The sequence below is a fragment of the Neoarius graeffei genome, chromosome 4, assembly GCF_027579695.1.
Source record: "Neoarius graeffei isolate fNeoGra1 chromosome 4, fNeoGra1.pri, whole genome shotgun sequence".
NCBI lineage: Eukaryota > Metazoa > Chordata > Actinopteri > Siluriformes > Ariidae > Neoarius > Neoarius graeffei.
Genome location: NC_083572.1, coordinates 92,623,046 through 92,645,416, shown reverse-complemented (window position 1 = coordinate 92,645,416; position 22,371 = coordinate 92,623,046). Strand labels below are relative to the sequence as shown.

General features: G+C 42.9%; 1 protein-coding gene across 2 annotated transcripts in view; it reads left to right on the top strand.

Annotated features, from left to right (window-relative positions):
- The window catches only part of slc35d1a (solute carrier family 35 member D1a), a 99,524-nt gene that overhangs the window by 69,871 nt on the left and 7,282 nt on the right, over positions 1-22,371 (top strand). For both annotated transcript variants that reach the window (XM_060920016.1, XM_060920017.1), the window contains exon 8: positions 14,454-14,546. In XM_060920016.1, coding sequence (XP_060775999.1) covers positions 14,454-14,546 — 93 coding nt within the window. The remainder of the gene's footprint in view (positions 1-14,453; positions 14,547-22,371) is intronic.

The window sequence follows — 22,371 nt, the reverse complement described above, 5'->3', positions numbered from 1 at the left end:
AACTCTACTTGCCATGATCAGCAAACACCCTTATGTAGCCTCGCATGTTTTCATTAAAAGTAAAACTTCATAATTTATCCATCTTAAAAGTTGCGATACTGCTTTAAAAAAAAATAGGCTTACCTGGGTGCGGCCCTTGCACTGAAACCGGCTATCCGCTTCTGAAGTTGCTTGTGCGCTAGTACATCGTTTGCCTTAGTAACACCGAGCCATCGACTGTTTTGCCGTGCAAACATGGAAACTGTGCCTGAATGAAAAGCAATTCAACTGTGTAGCTATTTGAACCAGAATATGAGCCCAGTGGGTGGTATGGTGGTGTAGTGGGTCATGCTGTTGCCTCAAAGGAAGAAGGTTCCAGGTTCGAACCTCACAGCCAATGAGGGAGCCCTTTTGTGTGGTTTGCATGTTCTCCCCATGTCTGCAAGGGTTTCCTCCACAATCCAAAGATATGCAGTTAGATATGCTAATTGGCTACTCTAAATCAACATTTCTCAACCACTGGGCCGCGGCCCATTAGTGGGCAGCGAAGTGCCATCTAGTGGGCCACAAATTTTTTTCAAGTTTGAAGCCAAATACTAAATAGACCCCTTTCACTGACGTCACCCGAAACCGGAAGTAAACAGACCCTGCGCCATTTTGGAAGACCAACAAACTCGTGATTAGGGGGAATTAACGGCAGCGGTATGTGAACCCACGAGAATAAAGTGGAGTGGCAAACGACTTAAACAAACAAATCTGAGCTGTTTTATTTATGATTTATTGGCCCAACAGTAGACTTGAAAGAAACCTGTGTGAGACTTGGCAAAAAACTGTGGCTATAATGGATAAGTCTGTGCATGATCTGCGGACACTTTGAGGTAAGCAAACGCAATAAATTCAGATTTAAAACATGCTAAAGTGGCCCCAAGTTGATAACTGTATGAGGAGCAAGCCTCCCAGACTTCTACAATTTAATAATAATAATAATTTAGGATGGTTTGGGGCTTGCTCGCTGCTGCCAGGTTGGTTGTTGAGTAGCCTGACTTTTTTTTTTTTTTTTTCTTGCGTGTGGTATCATTGTTGACGCGAGGTTGTTTTTTGAACATGCCAATGCGGACACGATTTCCCCTGATGAGTTATGACTTCAGACGCGATGCGTGTGTGGAGGTGTGGAGTCCGCGTGATATGTGCGTAAGATAGGCTTCTCATGTGTTTGGAGATCCGCCCTCTGAGACAAGCGCAAGCACACACACCCCCAAGAGAAAAAAGGGACCCCCCGAAAATATCGGCATAGTTCGAACACTGAGTGTAGGCACTGGGTGCAAACAACAAATAGTTTACAATGTCTGGGTAGCAAACAGATGGCAGAATTGGTGTCAGGTCCTCCTTATGTTTCCATTCTCCCTTGCCCCGAGTCTTATCATATGGGTCAAACCCATCAATCACAGCCAGTTTCTCCACATACCGTGCCCTTTCTGCAGCTGGTAATGTACTCACATAACCAGAATTATCATCCATCGTGTCACTTTACTCTCGCTCGTACTTTGTTTTATATTGTGAGTGCATGTACTTGGTCTTCCAATATGGCGCCTAACAAAATCTCGCGGCGCGGTGACGTCATGTGAAAGGGGTCTATAGTTCAGGATGTTGTCATGTCCCAAATCCGGTAGCTGGTTTGCCGTACACTTTTCAAGTGGAATAAATACCAGGGCTGTGAAAAATTTGTGGAATTCTGCGGATTTGATCGCAAAAATTCCATTTTTGTAAATCGTGTATTTTTGCAGAAAAAATGTAGGGGGTGGGGGTACTCTGCTAGTGGTTGGGGACTGTAATCACCGACGAGTACATTGTTTACTGGATGGGGGGAATCTAATGCCAGGTGTCTCTGTATTTTACGACATCGTACAAGTTTTTTATGACACCACGCTGTGTCTTTCTTACCATTTTCGGGTTACTCTTTTCAAACACGTGTTGACGATATAGTTTGCGATTAAGTGATAAGATTTATCCGGTATGTCTGTGTCGTGGAGAGACATTGTACAGATGGAAGATGGCAATAATGACAGTGTGAAAAAAGTAGACGAGGAAAATGGTATCAAGAATCCGTGGAATTGGCGGTGGCTGGAATTTAAAGTCGGAAACGAATATCTTTATGAACACATCCAAAAGATCAAGGAACCAGGCAAGGCGTACTGCACGTTATGCCATCAGCATGCAAAATACAGATTGGGAGGAAGAACATGCTCGGTCGATCATGTGCAGGGAAAGAAACGCACAGAACTGTTGAAATTAAAGCTGTCAAATTACAGATTACCAGGTATTTATATCTTTTCATATTTGTCTGTTGATCATGCATGATACTTTTTACTAAATGTTTATTAATGTTTTAACTTATTTTTAATTTGCCACGCTGATCATCATGTAACTGCATTTAGCATGATAGCCTTAGCATGATCACACATACGTACATGTATGTATGTATGTATGTATGTATGTATGTATGTATGTATGTATGTATGTATGGTCAGAGTCAGTACTGCTGTCTTTGCTACTGGTAACCCAGTACAACCTGTCGCATGGACTGGTGGTTGGCCATCTGCAGGCCATCTGTCGGTCATCTGCAGGATTAAAAACAAGACCTGACAAAGGGCAGATGCGCTCCTCATGAACCAACAGCCAACATGCAATTTTAAGCCTAACGAGCGAGGATGTAGAAATACCAGGGTTGGTATCCAGATGCATGGTTAGCCCACTGAGGGCAACACCTCACTTAGCCTTTTGGCAGTTTTCTAGGAGAAGGAAAACTCTGATATAAATCCTGCTCTCATTGCTAATCCGGACATCTCGCATCTGCTTGTCTCTGGGTTTTTTAGCTTTGTTAGTCAGAGTCACTGCAGTGTTGTGCAAGCTGTATGTGACTTAAATCCAAGCATGGGCATTGCTGACATGCAACATTTTCTGTCTGTATGCGTTAGAAGTCCAGTGGCGATGGTGATGTGGCGACGCGTACAGGTCTGACGGACTGGCAGTACGTAGCTGCTGACCTGCACACATGGTGGCCTTTGGTAGATATAAAGTCGCTTGTTCACCTTCATGAGGCAGAGGTGGCATTTGGTTGCTTCCAAAGGTGTCTGAGCAGCCCTTTTTAGGAGAGCACTGCTCACCAGGTATCTGGAAGGGTCTAGAAAAGATGACCTAAACACAGCCTGTCTCACTTAGTCTGACCTGTGTAGTGCGGCTGGCGGACGTCCTTCCAAGCGCTTGAAATCATATGGATAAAAGAAAAATCAAACTTAACATCACTTGCTGGAATGTAAGAACACTCTGACAGTCAGACTGCTTCATCTCCTGCTAGGCGTACAGCTCTTGTAGCCAGAGAACTCAGTCGCTATGGTGTTGATATCACGGCCCTGTCTGAGACGCGTCTCCCTGACGACGGCCGACTCGAAGAGCAGGGTGGAGGGTTTGTTTTTTCTGGAAGGGAAGGAAAGCTGAAGACCATAGGGAGGCAGGTGTTGGGTTTGCAATTCACGGTAATCTGGTGTCTGGCTTGGCTGAGTTACCTTGTGGCATCAGCGATAGGCTAATCACCCTTCGTTTACATCTCCATGGAGGTCGCTATGCTACAATCATCAGCGTGTATGCCCCAACACTTGTTTCGGATGTAGTTGATAAGGTAGCCTTCTATGAAGAACTCCGTAACCTTCTTAACTCTGTTCCCGGGACTGATTGAAATCATCTTGTTAGGCGATTTCCATGCCAGGGTTGGTTGTGACCTGGGAGACGTGGAGCTGCCTTGGTAGATTTGGAACGGGGAAAATGAATGGAAATGGGCAACTTCTTCTCAGAGTTTAAGTTGCACATTGCGAGCACCCAATTTCAACACACAGGCGATCATGTGACAATCTGGATGCATCCAAGGTCTCGGCAATGGCGTCTGCTAGACTAATGTCATAGTTCGCCAACGTGACATGCAGGATGTCCACAATGTAAAATCCCTAAAAGGTGCAGACTGTTGGACAGACCACGCACTTGTATGATCCAAAATGTGATTGGTTATAAAGCCTCCTGCTAGGAATCGAAGGACTATAAAACTACCAAAATATCTAGATGTGGCAAAATTGCATGATCCTGTTACCCAGGAAGCTCTAAAAAACCGTCTATCAGCTGCAGTCAACTCAAGTTCGTGGGAAGCAGTTCGCAATCAGATCTACACTGCCGCAAAAGACACTGTTGGTCTAGTATCAGCCACGAACCGTGATTGGTTTAATGAAAATGACCAGGCAATTAGAAAAATCCTGGCTGATTTAAAAACAAGATTCATGAACGGATACTTCAGAAGGACCTTCCTGTAGCATTGCAAGAACAGCTGAACCAACAGTTCAAGGAGGCCAAATCCCGTGCGCAACGCAGATTACGGGAGATGGAAGACAACTGGTGGTCGGGCATAGCTGCAGAAATGCAAGCAGCAGCAGATAGTGGGAATAGCAAGGAGCTGTATAATCTGATGAAGAAAGCCTTTGGCCCTAAAATAGCAACAGTAACCCCACGGAGATCAAAAAACTGCAATGACCTTCTCACTAGCATGGTTGAATTCTTGAAGTGTTGGAAACAATACTTCTCAGACTTGCTGAATAGGGATAGCCAAGTAGATCTAACTGCCCTTGACAACTTAGAGCAATGGCCTGTTGTCGAGGCAATGAATGACTCCCCTACTTTTAAAGGAAGTCAAAACAGCCATCAGTAAGCTGAACATGGGAAAGGCAGCAGGAAAAGATGGCATTTCTGCGGAAATCTTCCGTTATGGTGAAGACCACGTGTCCGAAGTTATGCATTCAATCATAGTGAACATCTGGAATGAAGGTAATGTCCCTAAGGACTGGAAAGATGCCATCCTCATACCTCTGTATAAGGGGAAAGGGACAAAGGAGCTATGCGGGCATTATCATGGTATAACTTTTTGTTGTCCTGTGCAGGAAAGATCCTGGTAGGAATTATATTGTTATGACTTAACACTCACATTGTGGAAACCATTTTACTAGAGTCTCAGTGTGGCTTTCGTCCTAACAGAGGGACTATGGACATGATATTCACAGTTCGTCAGATGCAAGAGAAGCTATATGAGCAGCATCAGGGACTTTTTCCAGGTCTTTGTAGATCTGACGAAAGCTTTCGATATGGTCAACAGAGACTTAATGTGGGGAAATTCTAAAGTGACTTGGTTGTCCTAACCATTTCGTTGACGTACTTCAGTCCTTCCACGACGATATGGAAGTGTCCGTCAATGCTGACAGTTTACTTTCTGAACCATTTAAGGTTGGGACTGGTGTGAAGCAAGGTGACCTAGTAGCCCCTACCTTGTTCTCCATCTTTTTCTCTGTTGTACTTCTCCACGTGTTTGAGGACTGTCCACATGGCATCCACATCCGGTACTGTACGTCTGGCAGACTGTTTAATATTCGTCGTTTTGCTGCCAGAACAAAAACCTTTCAAACTATGGTTCGTGATCATCTTTACGCTGATGACTGTGACCTGGTCTCTCATAGCAAGCAGGAAATGCAGACTCTCATGGATATCTTACCATCAGCCTTGATAAAACAGTCGTCATGTTTCAACCAGCTCCAGGCCAACCCTATATTGAACCTTCAATTTCTGTGGATTGCTGCAGACTGCAGGTGGTTGAGAAGTTCACGTATCTTGGCAGCACCATCAATCGCCACTGTATGCTCAATGACAAAATATCAAGTCATGCCAAGAAAGCAACCGAGGCTTTTGCTGCTCTTAAGGACTGGGTATGGAATCAGTGGGGGTTGAGAAAGGTCACCAAGATGTCTGTCTATAACGCATGTATTCTAACTTGCCTGTTGTACTCTTGCGAAACCTGGGTCATGTACTGAAGACACTTTGATGTTCTTGAATTTCACCAACGCTGCCTAAGGTCAATTCTTGGAATTCACTGGTCATCATATACACCTGACACAGTTGTGCTTGAAAGTGCTAACTCTGTCAGCATCGAAGCACTGATTCATCGTCACAGACTTCACTGGACAGGCCATGTGATACGCCTAGAGGATAACAGAATCCCAAAGCAGATGCTGTATGGTGAATTGCTACAGGGCACTCGGCCACAGCACAAGCCTAGAAAGCGATTCAAAGACTGCATTAAAGAATCTCTAGTAGGGTGCAAAATAGACAATGACTGGGAAACTCCGGCCTGCGATCAGGGAATGTGGAGACAGACCATTTACAACGGGTGTAAAACGTTCCATGAGAATGCAGTCAGGTGGGCACAAGTCAAACGAGCGGCAAGGAAAGGTGAGATCATTGATCCTGCAATCGCTCAATATGAATTAGATTAGATTAGATTCAACTTTATTGTCATTACTCATACAGGGTAACGAAATGCAGTTAGCATCTAATCAGAAGTGCAAATTGCAGAAGTGCAGTATAATACAGTATGTACAGATGAGCAATATGTACAGATGAATGCAGTTATGTACAGCTAGTGCAAATGAGATGGTTATAGTGAGTAGAGAATGTTCAGATAAAATAAATAGGATGTTCAATAGCTCTTTGCAGTATATGTACGGTAGTTAAGGGAGAAGTAACTACAGGTAGGGCTATAAAAAAGGGTGGTTATAATTATAATTATCCTTAAGGCTATATACAGAAGTAGCTAACTTGCTGTGCAGATGTCTTGTGAATATAAAAGGAGTTAAATAGGCATTCAGAATATATACATACATATATACACCTATACATGCACACCTAAACTTAAGTGTGGATGTAAGCATATACATATGTGTACACACATGCAAGACTGGCTGTGTAAATAGATCCAACAGTAGAGAATATTGATGAATATGTACAACTATGGAACCAGATGTGCAGTTATCAAGTGCAACAAGAGTCAACACGGGTAGAAGGAGGGTGTAGGATCATCTGCTGGCAGAATTCAGTAGGGTGACGGCTGTGGGGAAGAAGCTGTTCCTGTATCTGCTTGTTTTGGTCTGCAGACTCCTGAATCGCCTCCTGGGTGGGAGGAGCTGAAAGAGTCTATTGGCTGGGTGGGAAGAGTCTCTGAGGATGCTACGTGCCCGGCGCACGCATCTCTTCTTGTAGACTCCCTCAATGTCCGGAAGTGGAGCACCTATAATGCGTTGGGCAGTTTTCACCACCCTCTGGAGTGCTTTGCGGTCAGCAGCAGAGCAGTTTCCATACCACACTGTAACACAGTTAGTCAGGATACTCTCTACTGCGCAGCGGTAGAAGTTGCCCAGGATGACAGCAGACAGGTGGTTTCTCTTCAGTGTTCTTAGGAAGAAGAGACGCTGATGGGCCTTCTTGATGAGGTGGGAGGTATTGGTAGACCAGGTCAGGTTCTCTGAGATGTGGGTCCCCAGGAATTTGAAGCTGGAGACACGTTCCACCTCCATGCCGTTGATGTGGAGGGGTGTGTGGGTGCCTCCCTTCTCCTTCCTGAAGTCCACGATGATTTCTTTTGTTTTGCTGGTGTTAAGGACTGTGTCCTTAACACCGATGGGAGCCACAGGTAGCCTGGGAAGCAAACACACTCCAATCTGTGTCGTTAAACCTGTCCTGGCGTACCGAATCTACCCCCGCTGGCCATACCTTCCTAATTTGCAAAATCTGAAGAGACGCTGAGCCTCACTCTGCAATACAAGTGCCGCCATCTTGCCAAAGATGTTAACAACGTGGCAGGACCGGTCTCTCTAAGGCTGGGCTACTGAACCACCAAAAAAGCCATGCTGACAGAGTTCCACTCAACTATGATGAATATACTCAACACTATGACCTGACTTGTCAAATTTGTCTAAAGGTATGTAGAAGCTGTTTCAGATTAAGACGACACATGAGAGTGCACGAACAAGAACAACAGGCTCCACCTGATGCAAGACCAGTGCATAATGACTACGTTTGTCGTCTATTCAACAAGCATTGCAAATCTCTTGCTGGCTTCAAAAGCCATTGTCGCTCACATAACGAAAAAGATTATAGTCAGCGATTGTCATATTTGTCTATCGAGTCAACAGCCATCATGCATGCATGCATGTATGTATGAATGAGTTGTCCTCGGATTTCACTTTTTCCATTTCACAGCCCTGAAATACATTTGTGGGTAAATTTAAGAACAAGCCCTTTATTTAATTAATTTATTTATTTTTGTGTCACATTCCTTATTTAACCTGTGCGTGCAGACACACAGACGGGGGGGGGGAGAGCATGCACATGCAGTGAGCAGAATAAATAAATACATTTGTGGGTAAATTATATGGCTCTTTGATGCCTGTCGGAAGAGAAGTGCAGGGAGGATTTAGAATCGAGCACCTGTTTATTTACACCGGATACTAAAACTCGTAGTGTCCTAGCAACCACTGCAAAGACGCGTACAAAAAGCACAGAAACTCCTATTTACCCGGGCAAAAACGATACAGAATTTATCTTGTAGTGTTCTGATCCCCAGATCTTTAATCCAGCTACGTATAAAAAAAAAAAAAAGTTGTTCTCCATGCTCTTTCAGGTTTTCATCTGTGTGTCCATGTAGAACGATGTCTGCAGCACCAGGTAGTTTGAGATTTCAGGGAACTCGACGGATAGATAATTTTCCAACTCATAATGAATGGATGAATAACTTTATTTATACACGATAAGTTGATGAGCAGGCGGCACGGTGGTGTAGTGGTTAGCGCTGTCGCCTCACAGCAAGAAGGTCCGGGTTCGAGCCCCGTGGCCAGCGAGGGCCTTTCTGTGCGGAGTTTGCATGTTCTCCCCGTGTCCGCGTGGGTTTCCTCCGGGTGCTCCGGTTTCCCCCACAGTCCAAAGACATGCAGGTTAGGTTAACTGGTGACTCTAAATTGACCGTAGGTGTGAATGTGAGTGTGAATGGTTGTCTGTGTCTATGTGTCAGCCCTGTGATGACCTGGCGACTTGTCCAGGGTGTACCCCGCCTTTCGCCCGTAGTCAGCTGGGATAGGCTCCAGCTTGCCTGCGACCCTGTAGAACAGGATAAAGCGGCTAGAGATAATGAAAGTTGATGAGCAGAGCTGGTGAGGTCGTGCATGTACAAATACAAAAAACTAAAAATATGTGACCCCTCACCGAATCCAGGGACACGTCGGCCAAAACGAATCCGAGATAATCACAAAAGAAGCATTTTTTTTCGAAATTTGAGATTTTTGGTTTTTTCCATCATGTGCAAGTTGAGATCTTGAAGAATGCAATCAGTATTTCAGATAATAGATTGTTTTGTTGGAAAAGCATACATTTTTTGTTGCAGATTGTCTCGTTTTTGTCAGGACTGTAGCCTGCTGGGGGGTGTGGGTAAATTTACCATATGGGCCATTCACATGATGATTTAAGTCATTTGTTTTTTGTTTTTTTTTTTCCGCGAATCAGCTGTATGATCCGAGTTGAGCGCATGGCTACTTAACTGCATACAGGCGTGTGATTTCACTATGGAATGAGTTACTAAACAGAGCGCAGAGGAGCAAACACCGTGAAGCAAACAGACACACGGTATTTACATCGGAGATCACCATTTCTAGCAAAAAAAAACGCAACCTCGTTTTTCAGATTGAATGGAATACTTGAATGATCGGATGATACACGGACCGTTCTAGGACTACATTCCATCGGAGGCATTGGTGTGTGCAAGGCGCCGTTTCTCTTTCTGATGCGGTAAGTTTATTAATCTAAGGCTGTGTGGTTATTTTTGCATGTAACGGAGAGTGTTGTGGTTTGGTTAAGCCTAGGTCACAACCGGACGTATGATATTTTGGCCGTGTGATTTTTGGCGTTTCCCAAATCGCTGCGGTTTTTTTTTGTTCATGGAGAAAGACGCGCGTTGGCCGTAAGTTTGTCTTGCAACCTGAAAAAAACATAAGCGCCCGTAGAGTTTGTTTGACATGACAAAGAACCTCTGCAGCCGGTCTGCGGCTCGAAAATCAGCACATCACACGCGCGCTCTCGTGCTTTTCAAACGCGCGCTCTCGTGCGTTTCATGCGCGCTCTCCGTGTGTTTCTTGCGTTTTTTGCGTGTAGACCGGCCATAGGAGCACAGTACGGCCGGTTGTGACCGAGGCTTTACATGAAACTAGTGTTGTGTCATCATCGTGCTATCTTTCTTTCTTACGGTGTGAGTAATTTTTCAACCACAAAACGTTAAAGTATACTTTAGGACTTATTTTTGTACTTCATAATTGTGTTGGGCATACTTTGCATGGAAGGAAAATTGACGTGGTGATCTTTGTTTACATGAAAGTAGCATCGTGCTAGCTCGTAGGGGGTAGGGCTTTCCTTAATGTCATGCAAATGAGCACCATTATGTGCCCGCCCTGCAGCCAGAGTAGCTGAGATGGAAAACTTTGAGGGCGATTTTCTCCCTTTTCTGTTTTAAGAAGTATACACTTTCAAAAGGCCACACATTCTTCAAATATTGTCAGATCTCCACATGGAAGGCATCATTGGAAAGCTTAGAAACTGTACTTTCTGAATCTGTCAATAACTCAAAATGCCCCCGGGCGGACATGTGTCCCTGGATTCTGTGATCTGCCACATATACACAATCTTACAAAAAAAAAAACTGAAATCTGTTGATTTGATTATCTTCACATTAAGTTAATTAATAGTATGCATAAGTATTGTCTTTGTATGTTGTTCTGGCTACAGTAGGATCAAAATTTATTCTACTAATGTCAAATTTAGCGAGTAAATTTTTCTTTCATAGGAAAAATCCTTCTTTGTTAATGTGTAAGGATCTAATACCCATTGAGTGGTTTCTATATCCGTTTCTTTTGAGTGTACTACTTCGTTTTAATAACTTGCTTGTTTGCTGAATACAAACATGGCAATAAGTTCTTGTGTTAATGGACCAGACTCCACTTTTGGATCATTAATCCCTTTTGACATACATGGTTTGGCTTCTGGCACATCCATACAGTTGTAAATACAATACCTACAATTAAAAACAGTTTGTTTTTACTGTATTTATTTCACACCTGGGCTCCCATCTGTAACAGCGAGTGATGTTGGATCCCATTAATAGATTCTAATAGAATAGATGAGCCAAAGTAATTGGGGATCGTTTTTAATTGGCCCTGACTCATTACAAGTATGAATAGGTGGGCCTCAAAGTAGAAAAGGTTGAGAACCCCTGCTCTAAATTGTCTGTGACCAAAAGCAGTGCAGCAGAGGAGTGGCTAGCCAGCTCTACTTACTTAGCTAAGGGACCCAACCCAGAACACACTGGATAGGCGAAGATGATGATGAAACCAGAGAGGAAGAAACAAACGGTCAAAGTGAGTCCAGTGATACCAGAATTGCTCCTTCAGAGTAATATCCGTTATAGGATTGGGGGAACCAGACTTCCCTTTATGACGTTCAGGCTTATTTTTACATCCAAATCCTTGACACTCAGGCATCTTCAGGGTTGTTTATGAAGCTGTATTCACTAGATCTCAGCCTCGGTAAGTCATGTGGTAAGTGACGTCACAATCTCGGATTCTCTCGCGTAGTTTGCATTCAGAAGAGCGTGATATTTATTTGTACCTCAGAGAAAGTAAGATGGTAGCACACGAAAGTTTTATTTTAAAAGGAGAAACAATCTGTGCACAGTGTACAGGTACAAATACGAACAAATGAATACTCAAACATGTCTTGTTGGCTCATTTGGCTGACCAGCAATGAGCTTATCCCATCATGTGTCGTCTGTCTATCTGGCGTCGTCCACATTTCACGAAAATCGCTTCTTCTCTCTCAATTCTTCACCGATTTTTATTCTTTGTGGCAGGAAAGTAGGTCTGGGGTGCATATGGCTTCAACCCAAATTTGCATAATTGCAATTAATAATGAAGATATGGAGTAATTAAGCCCTAATGAGCAGTTTCCACACATCACCACTACTTCTCCCTCAGTTCTTCACTGATTTTGATTCTTTCTGGCATGAAGGTAGGGGTACCTAGGGTGCATATAACTTCTACCCAGATTTGCTTAATTACAATCATTAATGAAGTTATGGACTAATTAAGCCTTAATGAGCAGTTCAACAAAAATCACTTCTTCTCGGTCAATTCCTTGCTGTTTTGGATTCTTTCTGGCGAATAGGTTGGTATTCCTAGGGTGGATATCGCTTCTACAGTTGTGCTCATAAGTTTACATACCCTGGCAGAATCTGATTCTTTGACCATTTTTCAGAGAATATGAATGATAACATAAAAACATCTTTTCCACTCATGCTTAGTGGTTGGGTGAAACCATTTATTGTCAAACGACTGTGTTTTCTCTTTTTAAATCATAATGACAACAGAAACTACCCAAATGACCCTGATCAAAAGTTCACATACCCTGGTGATTTTGGCCTGATAACATGCACAGAAGTTGACACAAATGGGTTTGAATGGCTACTAAAGGTAGCATCCTCACCTGTGATCTGTTTGCTTGTAATCAGTGTGTGCGCATAAAAGCTGAGTGAGTTTCTGGGATCCAGACAGACTCTCGCATCTTTCATCCAGCCACTGACGTTTCTGGATTCTGAGTCATGGGGAAAGCAAAAAATTGTCAACGGATCTACGGGAAAAGGTAGTTGAACTGTATAAACCAGGAAAGGGATACAAAAAGATATCCACGGAATTGATAATGCCGGTCAGCAGTGTTCAAACTGTGATTAACAAATGGAAAATCAGGGGCTCTGTTAAAACCAAACCACGGTCAGGTAGACCAACAAAAATTTATGCCAAACAGCACAGAGACAAGCCTCAAAACTTCTGGAACGAGGTAATTTGGAGTGATGAGACCAAAATTGAACTTTTTGGCCACAACCATAAACATTACATTTGGAGAGGTGTCAACAAGGCCAATGATGAACACCATTCCTACTCTAAAGCACGGAGGTGGATCGCTGATGTTTTGGGGATGTGTGAGCTACAAAGGCACAGGAAACTTGGTCACAGTTGAAGGAAAGATGAATGCAGCACGTTATCAGCAAATACTGGGGGTAAATTTGCACTCATCAGCCCGGAAGCTGCACATGGGACGTACTTGGACGTTCCAACATGACAACGATCCAAAACACAAGGCCAAGTCGACCTGTCATTGGCTACAGCAGAACAAAGTGAAGGTTCTGGAGTGGCCATCTCAGTCCCCTGGCCTCAATATCATCGAGCCACTCTGGGGAGATCTCAAACGCGCAGTTCATGCAAGACAGCCCAGGAATTTACAGGAACTGGAGGCTTTTTGCCAAGAAGAATGGGCAGCTTTACCATCTGAGAAAATAAAGATGAAAATAAAGCCTCATCCACAACTACCACAAAAGACTTCAGGCTGTCATTGATGTTAGAGGGGGCAATACACAGTATTAAGAACTGGGGTATGTAAACTTTTTTTTGATCAGGGTCATTTGGATGTTTTTTGTTGTCATTATGATTTAAAAATAGAAAACACAGTTGTTTATCAATAAATGGCTTCACCCAACCACTAACCATGAGTGGGGAAAAAAGTTTTGGTGTTATCATTCATATTCTCTGAAAAAAGGCCAAGAAAGCAAAAATTCTGCCAGGGTATGTAAACTTATGAGCACAACTGTATATATAGATTGTATATAGCTTGCAACAACGTGTTATTGTGCAAGGTGGCCGACTTTTAGATCGTTCTTTTTGGATTAGATGGGGGCAGAGTGAGCGCCGCCGCCACTGACGGTACCATATTGATATTATCTGTCAGTATAAAGGAGTTTATTTTTTTTTGGGGGGGGGGTTTGTCATATGAAACTATCAAGACTGGTCTCAAGTCATTTACTTTTTGAACAAGATTATTAATTATGAACATCTTTCTTATGATTTGAATACTAATCTTAGTTTTCATAATTTTAATACATGTAAACATATGCTTTTATTGTTATAATTTATTTGTTCATATATTATTTTGTTAGCACATTGAGACTGAGATGCTTTGAAAATTATTATTATTATTATTATTATTATTATTAATGATGGTACAAGACAGAAATGAGTCAAATACCAGTACTCCGTATTAGGACGTGTGTAGTTGGGTCAGGTACAAAATATAGCGAAATGTATTTTATTCATAGGTCTAAAAGGTTGATTCTTCACCATTTACTCCATTTTATCTAGATTGTGGAATGTTTTGAATTGAATTACTACCCCGTAAGATTAATTTTCAACCTTTCCTGTTGTAAAGTAGGACGTTTATATACAGCCAGGTATTTCACATATTGAGCTTAAGAATAAGAAGATACAGCTCGGAGAATAAGGAGGGGAGACATGGACAGAAGGGTTTGTGTGTTTTGTGGGTAGAACCGTTGATCCGCAAGTCAGATGTGTATTTTTAATTTGGAAGTGCCAGAAATGGAGACGGGGATATGAGGAACGCATTCATGACATCTGCATGCTGGAATGTACCATAAATAACTGTCTGTTTCCCTGTCTCGCCTTCCTCAGGAGCTGGGAAAGTACGGTCTACTCTATTACAACGCTTTATTTATGATCCTGCCAACACTCCTTTTGGCACACGTCACTGGAGACATGGACAAGGTAAGCAGACTGTAATATAGAGCCGACTTTGAGTCACGCTGAACAGTTGATTTAAGCCGTTTAAAGGTCAAAAGAATAGTAGACTAGTTTCTCTTGAAGGACTTCCATAATAACCTGAAATGACTGACTGGTGGACGTCCATCAACAGTCCGTCATCACCAGAGATATCTGGCAGCTTCAGTGAGGGACCATCTGCTCCCCTGCTTAGAGGTCACATATACAGTTCTGGTCAGAAGTTTACATACAGTGATATGAATGTCATGGCAATATTTGGGCTTTCACTAATTTCTTTGAACTGTTCTTTTTCCTGTGGCAGAATGTCCAGCATACATCTTTAAATTAATTAAAAAAAAACTAGAATTTGATGCACAAGTTTTAATTTTCCTTGGGTTTTCTGAAATCAACACAGGGTCAAAAATATACATACAGCACACCTAATATTGGGTAAAATGTCTCTTCGCAAGATTCACCTTGACCAAACATTTTTGTTTACCATGAACAAGCTTCTGGCAGAATTCTGGTTGGATATTTCATGATAGAATTGGTAGAGTGCAATTATGTCTGTGAATATTCTCAGTCATCCAGGTCATAGTAACTATGGGTGGTAAAAGAGAGCAACTGGACTTGCTTGAAGATTCTTGAAGACGTTTCACCTCTCATCCGAAAGGCTTCTTCAGTTCTGTCTGACTGGTAGGGAGTATCAGGTATTTATCCTCTCATGGATGAAAAGCTCATCTAAGGTGTCGTTGAGTCATCCTGTTGGTGTGGGTCACTGGGGGCTGAATGTGAATGGCCTCGAGAGTCGTTAGGGTGATCAATGGATTGCCCGTTAAGGTGATCAATGGAATGCTGATTCTCTCTGTCCTCCTGTGAGCCACTGAAAACAGCTGGGTTTTGGTGTGCATTCAGTTGTCTGGGAAGTGTGCCAAGGACTGCATTGTAGGTGGCTGATAAATTATGTCTTAGACCCCCACCTCTGTTCAGTGATGGCCGTTCCAGGTTGACAAAAATGGCTTCTTTAACTCCTCGCTCATACCAACGATCCTCTCTGGCTAAAATGCGTACGTTGGAATCCTGAAATGAGTGTCCTTTGTTGTTAAGATGAAGGTAGACAGCAGAGTCCTGGCCTGAGGAACTGGTTCTCCTGTGTTGAGCCATACGCCTGTAAAGCGGTTGCTTGGTTTCACCAATATACGAGTCCGTGCATTGCTCACTGCACTGAATTGCATACACCACGTTGTCCTGTTTGTGTCTGGGTATTCTGTCCTTAGGGTGGACCAATTTCTGCTTCAGGGTGTTACTGGGTCTGAAACGTACCAGAATGTTGTGTTTGTAGAAGATCCTCCTGAGTTTCTCAGATAGACCAGAAATGTAGGGAATGACAATGTTCTTGCGTTTGTTCCTGTTATCCTCCTTGTCCGTTATGTTCCTTTTCCTGCTCTTGAAGAAAGACCAGTTGGGATACCCACAGTTCTGAAGTGCTTTCCTGATGTGATTCTGCTCCTTCTCTTTTCCCTCTACCGTTGTAGGGATGTTCTGAGCCCTGTGTTGCAAGGTCCTAATGACCCCCAATTTGTGTTCCAGTGGGTGGTGAGAATCAAAGAGTAGGTACTGGTCCGTGTATGTGGGTTTCCGGTAGACCTCGATGCTAAGGCTTCTGTCTTGTCTAATGTGTACATCACAATCCAAGAAGGCTAGATTATTCCCACTTGCGTCCTCCCGAGTGAAATTGATGTTGATATCCACTGCATTGATGTGTTTAGAGAAGGCTTCCACTTCATGGGCTTTGATTTTAACCCAGGTGTCATCCACGTATCTGAACCAGTGGCTGGGAGCAACTCCTGAAAAAGTGGTCAAAGCTTTATGTTCCACTTCCTCCATGTAAAGATTGGCCACAATAGAGATCTTGCAGTCACGTGACTGGAAAGTACACAACCGCCATCGTGTCGGTCAAAAACACCGCTGAATACTGCTGCACTTGTGTACAGAATGGATCAATTTCAACCAACGGACTACACGGCTCATTTTTCTAATGAACAGATAACTAGATATATGTCTAAAATAAACGATCTACAGATTTGTGACCCTTATGGCTTTCCGGACGGAGTTTTCACGGCCGGATTTTGAACTGCCAGCGGAATACCCGGACGTGTATGATTACCTCATCAACTTTCTCTCGCTGTTCAGTGGTGAAGCACTGCGTGCTTATAAATCTCTGGACAGTTATCTTTATAGAAATTCAGGATTTGTCAGCGACTCAGATGTGGCATCTTGTAAACAAAAAAATGATCCTCACTGGATGGGTAAGTCACTTAAGTATTGAGTATAGCACTGACCAGCCGATTATAGAATAAGGTAATTCCAAATCGTCCGTGTTTACATGGATCTGGCGTTGGAGAGGTAGAGGCTTGGCAGTGGAGATTTGAGTGGCTGTTTTCTGAGCTTAGTCAACAGGCCGGCTCTGCCTGTAGCCTCGCTTTTGCTTCGGCTCCCGGCGCTGCCTCCTTCGCTTTGCTTCCGATAACAATCCACGGAGACCCCGCTGGTCTCGCAATCTGGTCTCGTCCGGAATGTGTGTGTTTTTTTGTTTTTTTTTTCTCGTCCGGAATGTTGTGCATGCGATGGAAATCGCTACAAACCGTCATTTTCTGCTGGAAACCAATGTCCAGTAAGTCCATACGGTTGTAGTGGATACTGAAGTCCGGTACAGACGAGCAACACGCAAAAATACACACAAAAAACATAAAAACCGTGCACAGGTAGGGAGAGCTTGTAGCCACAGCCGTTGTAGTAGAATTGTATATAGTAGGGTTTTCCAGAAGAAAAGGTAGAAGTAAAAGCAGAAGTAGAAGGCGGAATATGGCGTTTGACCTACAAGATGGCGTCTGTCACAATCTGGATCGGCTGAGACATCACATGCAAGATCTCTATAGGGGACACCGGTGAGCCCATGGCACATCCATGCTTCTGTCTGTAGAAACTTTCATTAAACTGGAAATAAGTGGTAGTCAGGCAGAGGTCAAGCAGGGTGCAAATCTGGTCCGTGGTGAGGTTCGTTCTATCCAGTAAGGTGTTGTCTTGAAGGAGTCATTTTCTAACAGATTCAACTGCTTCTGTGGTGGGAATGCAGGTGAAAAGAGAAGTGACATCATAAGAAACCATGGTTTCATCTAAGTCTAGTTTGAGGTCTGCAACTTTAGTAGCAAAATCTTGGGAGTTTTTGACGTGATGTAGCGTATTCCCAACAAGAGGAGCCAGGATGACTCCTCGACACACCAACAGGATGACTCAACGACATCTTAGATGAGCTTTTCATCCATGAGAGGATAAATACCTGATACTCCCTACCAGTCAGACAGAACTGAAGAAGCCTTTCGGATGAGAGGTGAAACGTCTTCAAGAATCTTCAAGCAAGTCCAGTTGCTCTCTTTTATCACCCATAGTGTGCAATTAATTTTTTTTCCCCCTTCCCTTGACAGGGACGTGACTTATAAGCACGGTCCATATATTTTCAATAGGGTTGAAGTCAGGACTTGTTTGAAGCTTAATGTTAGCCTGCTTTATCCTCCACAACCAGTTCTAATGCGTGTTTGGGTTCATTGTCCTGTTGTAACTCCCAAGTCGTGTTCAAGTTTCTGATGGATTTTGCTGAAGAATTCTGAGGTCGTCCTCCTTCTTCATTATTCCATCCACTTTGTGCAATGAACCAGTTCCACTGGAAGCAAAACAGCCCCAGAGCATGATGATCCTACCACCACTACCAGCTGGTACAGTGTCCCTCTGTACATGGTGGTTATTGTGGCCAAACAACTCAATCTTTGTCTCATCTGACCATATAGCTATCCTCCAGAAGGCTTTTTCTTTGTCTGTGTGGTCAGCTTCAAACTTTAGTTAAGCTTGAAGGTGTCAGTTTTGGAGCAGGGGGTTATTTCTTGGATAGCAGCCTCTTAGTCCATGGTGGTCTGAACTGTAGACAGTGATCCATCAGCTTCCACTTCATGGCAGGTCTGTGCCACGGTGGTTCCCAGGTTGTTCCTGACCATCCAAACCAATTTCCTTTCAGCTGAGGGTGACAGTTTGGGTTTTGTTGAAGCAAAGTGGCTTGGCAAAGTGATTACACCTCACAATAACTTGCATACAATTGTTTGAACTGATCTTGGAATTTGCAATTGTTTTTAGAAATGGCTCCAAGAGACATTCTGGAGTTGTGTACATCTGCGATCCTCTTTCTCAGATCTGCACTGAGCTCCTTGGACTTTCCCATTGTATTGTGTGTTGGTCAGTCCAGTGAGTGCTGTAAACAAACCCTTTTTATGAAGGCACAGAGAAGCTATCAGCTGTAGTCAATCATGATCACTAACAGGAAGTTAAGAGACCTCGGCCTTGGCAAGACAAGAGACATTTTGGAAGTTTCAGCACCTCTGAATTAGGCCAAAAAAAAAAATTACCTTTGTTTCGGGTTTCACCGACCGACCCATTGAAATGGAGCCGACTGTGCATGTCTAAATGCCAAAATATGAAAAAAAAAAAAATTTCTGTTTCGGGTTTCCCGACCGACCCTGAAATTAGCTGGCAAATCTAACTATTTTATCAGATTTTCTAAAACATATACACGTTGACAAATAAAAACGAAATGCTTATCAAACATTTCACCAAAGTTAGACTGGAATGTCGCCGGCGCCATATTGAGGCTGTTCCAGCGCACCAACCAATCAGCGTCCACGTTACATACGAGACGGGAAGTTGCTGTTGCTAGCACGAGAAGATGGACGCCGAGAATGTTGTCAATATTTTACAAGATTCTTGCAAACACGGAGGAGCATTGAACATATTTCATGTTTTGGATACCCGTAAAACATTTGAAGATATTGAATCTGACTTTGCATGTTTGTCAACAACAAATCTGGAGATATCGATGTCAGAATCAGCTAAAGGGCCATGGACAACTTTGGATAACACTGACCAAATGTACAGACAGCCACTCAAAAATGTGTTCGGTGTTTTCAAGAATCTAAAAGTTTTGAAGTTGAAATGTATACAAAATGATTCTGAAGCAGCTGCCGAACCCCCAAACAAGATAGCATGAACCAATGCATTTGATATCATGATGAAAGCTACATCCCGGCGGCACGGTGGTGTAGTGGTTAGCGCTGTCGCCTCACAGCAAGAAGGTCCGGGTTCGAGCCCCGTGGCCGGCGAGGGCCTTTCTGTGTGGAGTTTGCATGTTCTCCCCGTGTCCGCGTGGGTTTCCTCTGGGTGCTCCGGTTTCCCCCACAGTCCAAAGACATGCAGGTTAGGTTAACTGGTGACTCTAAATTGACCGTAGGTGTGAATGTGAGTGTGAATGGTTGTCTATGTGTCAGCCCTGTGATGACCTGGCGACTTGTCCAGGGTGTACCCCGCCTTTCGCCCGTAGTCAGCTGGGATAGGCTCCAGCTTGCCTGCGACCCTGTAGAACAGGATAAAGCGGCTACAGATAATGAGATGAGATGAGCTACATCCCATCGTGCCAATTATTCTCTGCCCAGCAAAAAAGTTGCCAGGTAAGGTGGTCTGTTGATGCCAGCATATATTATTTTTGGACAGAAAAAAATCTGCAATTTATCAGAGTTAATTCAGGACTGTGACAGCATCAAAACTCAGTTAAATCTTTTCATGACATGGTTCACTGCTTGTTTAGATATCCTGAACCTCCAAGGCTGATACCTGTGATATTAAAGTAGAATGTCACGGAATACAAGTTTGTGTATTTAAAACAATTTTTACTAATATTTACAAATACGTGTGTTGTGATAGTGAAATAATTTAATATCGATGGGTAAAAAAAATTTTTCTAAAACCCGACCCTATTTTATCATCTCTCAAAAAAATAAAAATAAAAATCCCTACCTACCGAGCCAAGCTCAAAACAGCATGAAACCCTAAACAAAGTTTACTTTTTTTTGGCCTTAATAATCTAAGTGAGCATATATAAATTTTTGACCCTGTGTTGATTTCAGAAAACCCAAAGAAAATAAAACTTGTGCACCAAATTCTAGTGGGGTATTTTTTTTTTAATTAAAGATGTATGCTGTATAATCATTCTGCCATAGAAAAAGAACAGTTCAGAGAAATTACTGAAAGCCCAAATATTGACATGACATTCATGTCACTGTATGTAAACTTCTGACCGCAACTGTACATATATGGTTTCCTTTTCAGAGCTGCTTGAGTTTTATTTACTGATGGTCAGAAATTCCCTTCTGGGATTGTTTTGTTCAAGCATTGATAACACATTCCGAGCAAATTGCCCAAAGTGTGTGAACTCCATTCCTGAGAGATTTTATTCAGTTTAACTTTCAACCTTGAATGCATACGCCATGACTCCAATTCCAAGACTCAAATCATGATGAATACCCCATGAATGGCTCATTTTATGCAGCGCTGTGTGTTCGCAGCAAGGCCTCAGTTTATTCAGTAAGCTTTCCCTCAGAGGAGCACGAGCTGCTCGTATACAAAGCCACCATTGTACCTACTCGGAGAAACAGGGTGAATATAGCGACTCATGGAGATGTGTATGAAATTAAAGCAAGGTAGTTTGCAATATATACAGTTGTGTTCAAAATAATAGCAGTGTGTTTAAAAACGTGAGTAAAGCTCAAAATCCTTATAATAGTTTTTATTTCCATGCATTGGGAACACTGCACATTATATTCTACATCAAAACATGAAGAAAAATGTATCAGTGTTTTAATTACTTTACAGAAAATGAAGAAAAATGAACATTGGGCTGTTCAAAAAAATAGCAGTGTCTGCATTTTTCATTACAAACTCAAATATTGACTGTATAAACTGAAAAATCTTTAGGATTTAGCATTCCTGTGAATCACTAAACTAATATTTAGTTGTATAACCACGGTTTCTGAGAACTTCTGGCACCTGTGAACAGGTATTCCAGCCCAGGATGATTTGACAACATTCCACAATTCCTCTGCATTTCTTGGTTTTGCCTCAGAAACAGCATTTTTGATGTCACCCCACAAGTTTTCTATCGGATTAAGGTCCGGGGATTGGGCTGGCCACTCCATAACTTTCATTTTGTTGGTCTGGAACCCTGGTGCTGCTCGCTTACTGGTGTGTTTGGGGTCGGTGTCTTGTTGAAACACCCATTTCAAGGCATTTCCTCTTCAGCATAAGGCAACATGACCTCTTCAAGTATTTTGATATATGCGACCTGATCCATGATCCCTGGTATGCGATAAATGGCCCCGACACCATAGTAAGAGAAACATCCCCATATCATGATGCTTGCACCACCATGCTTCACTGTCTTCAGAGTGTACTGTGGCTTGAATTCAGTGTTTGGGGGTCGTCTAAAAAACTGTCTGTGGCCCTTGGACCCAAAAAGAACAATCTTACTTTCATCAGTCCACAAAATGTTTCTCCATTTCTCTTTAGGACAGTCAATGTGTTCTTTGGCAAATTGTATCCTCTTCAGCACGTCTTTTTTTTTTTAACAGTCGGACTTTGCGGGGGCTTCTGGCTAGCTTCACACAGGCGTCTTCTAATTGTCACAGTACTCACAGGTAACTTCAGACCGTCTTTCATCACCCTGGAGCTGATCATTGGCTGAGTCTTTGCCATTCTGGCTATTCGTCGATCCATTCGAATGGTAGTCTTCTGTTTTCTTCCACGTCTCTCTGGTTTTGCTGTCCATTTTAAAGCACTGGAGATCATTTTAGCCGAGCAGCCCATCATTTTCTGCACTTCTTTACAGTATACGTTTTACCTCTCCAATCAACGTTTTAATCAAAGCACGCTGTTCTTCTGAACAATGTCTGGAACG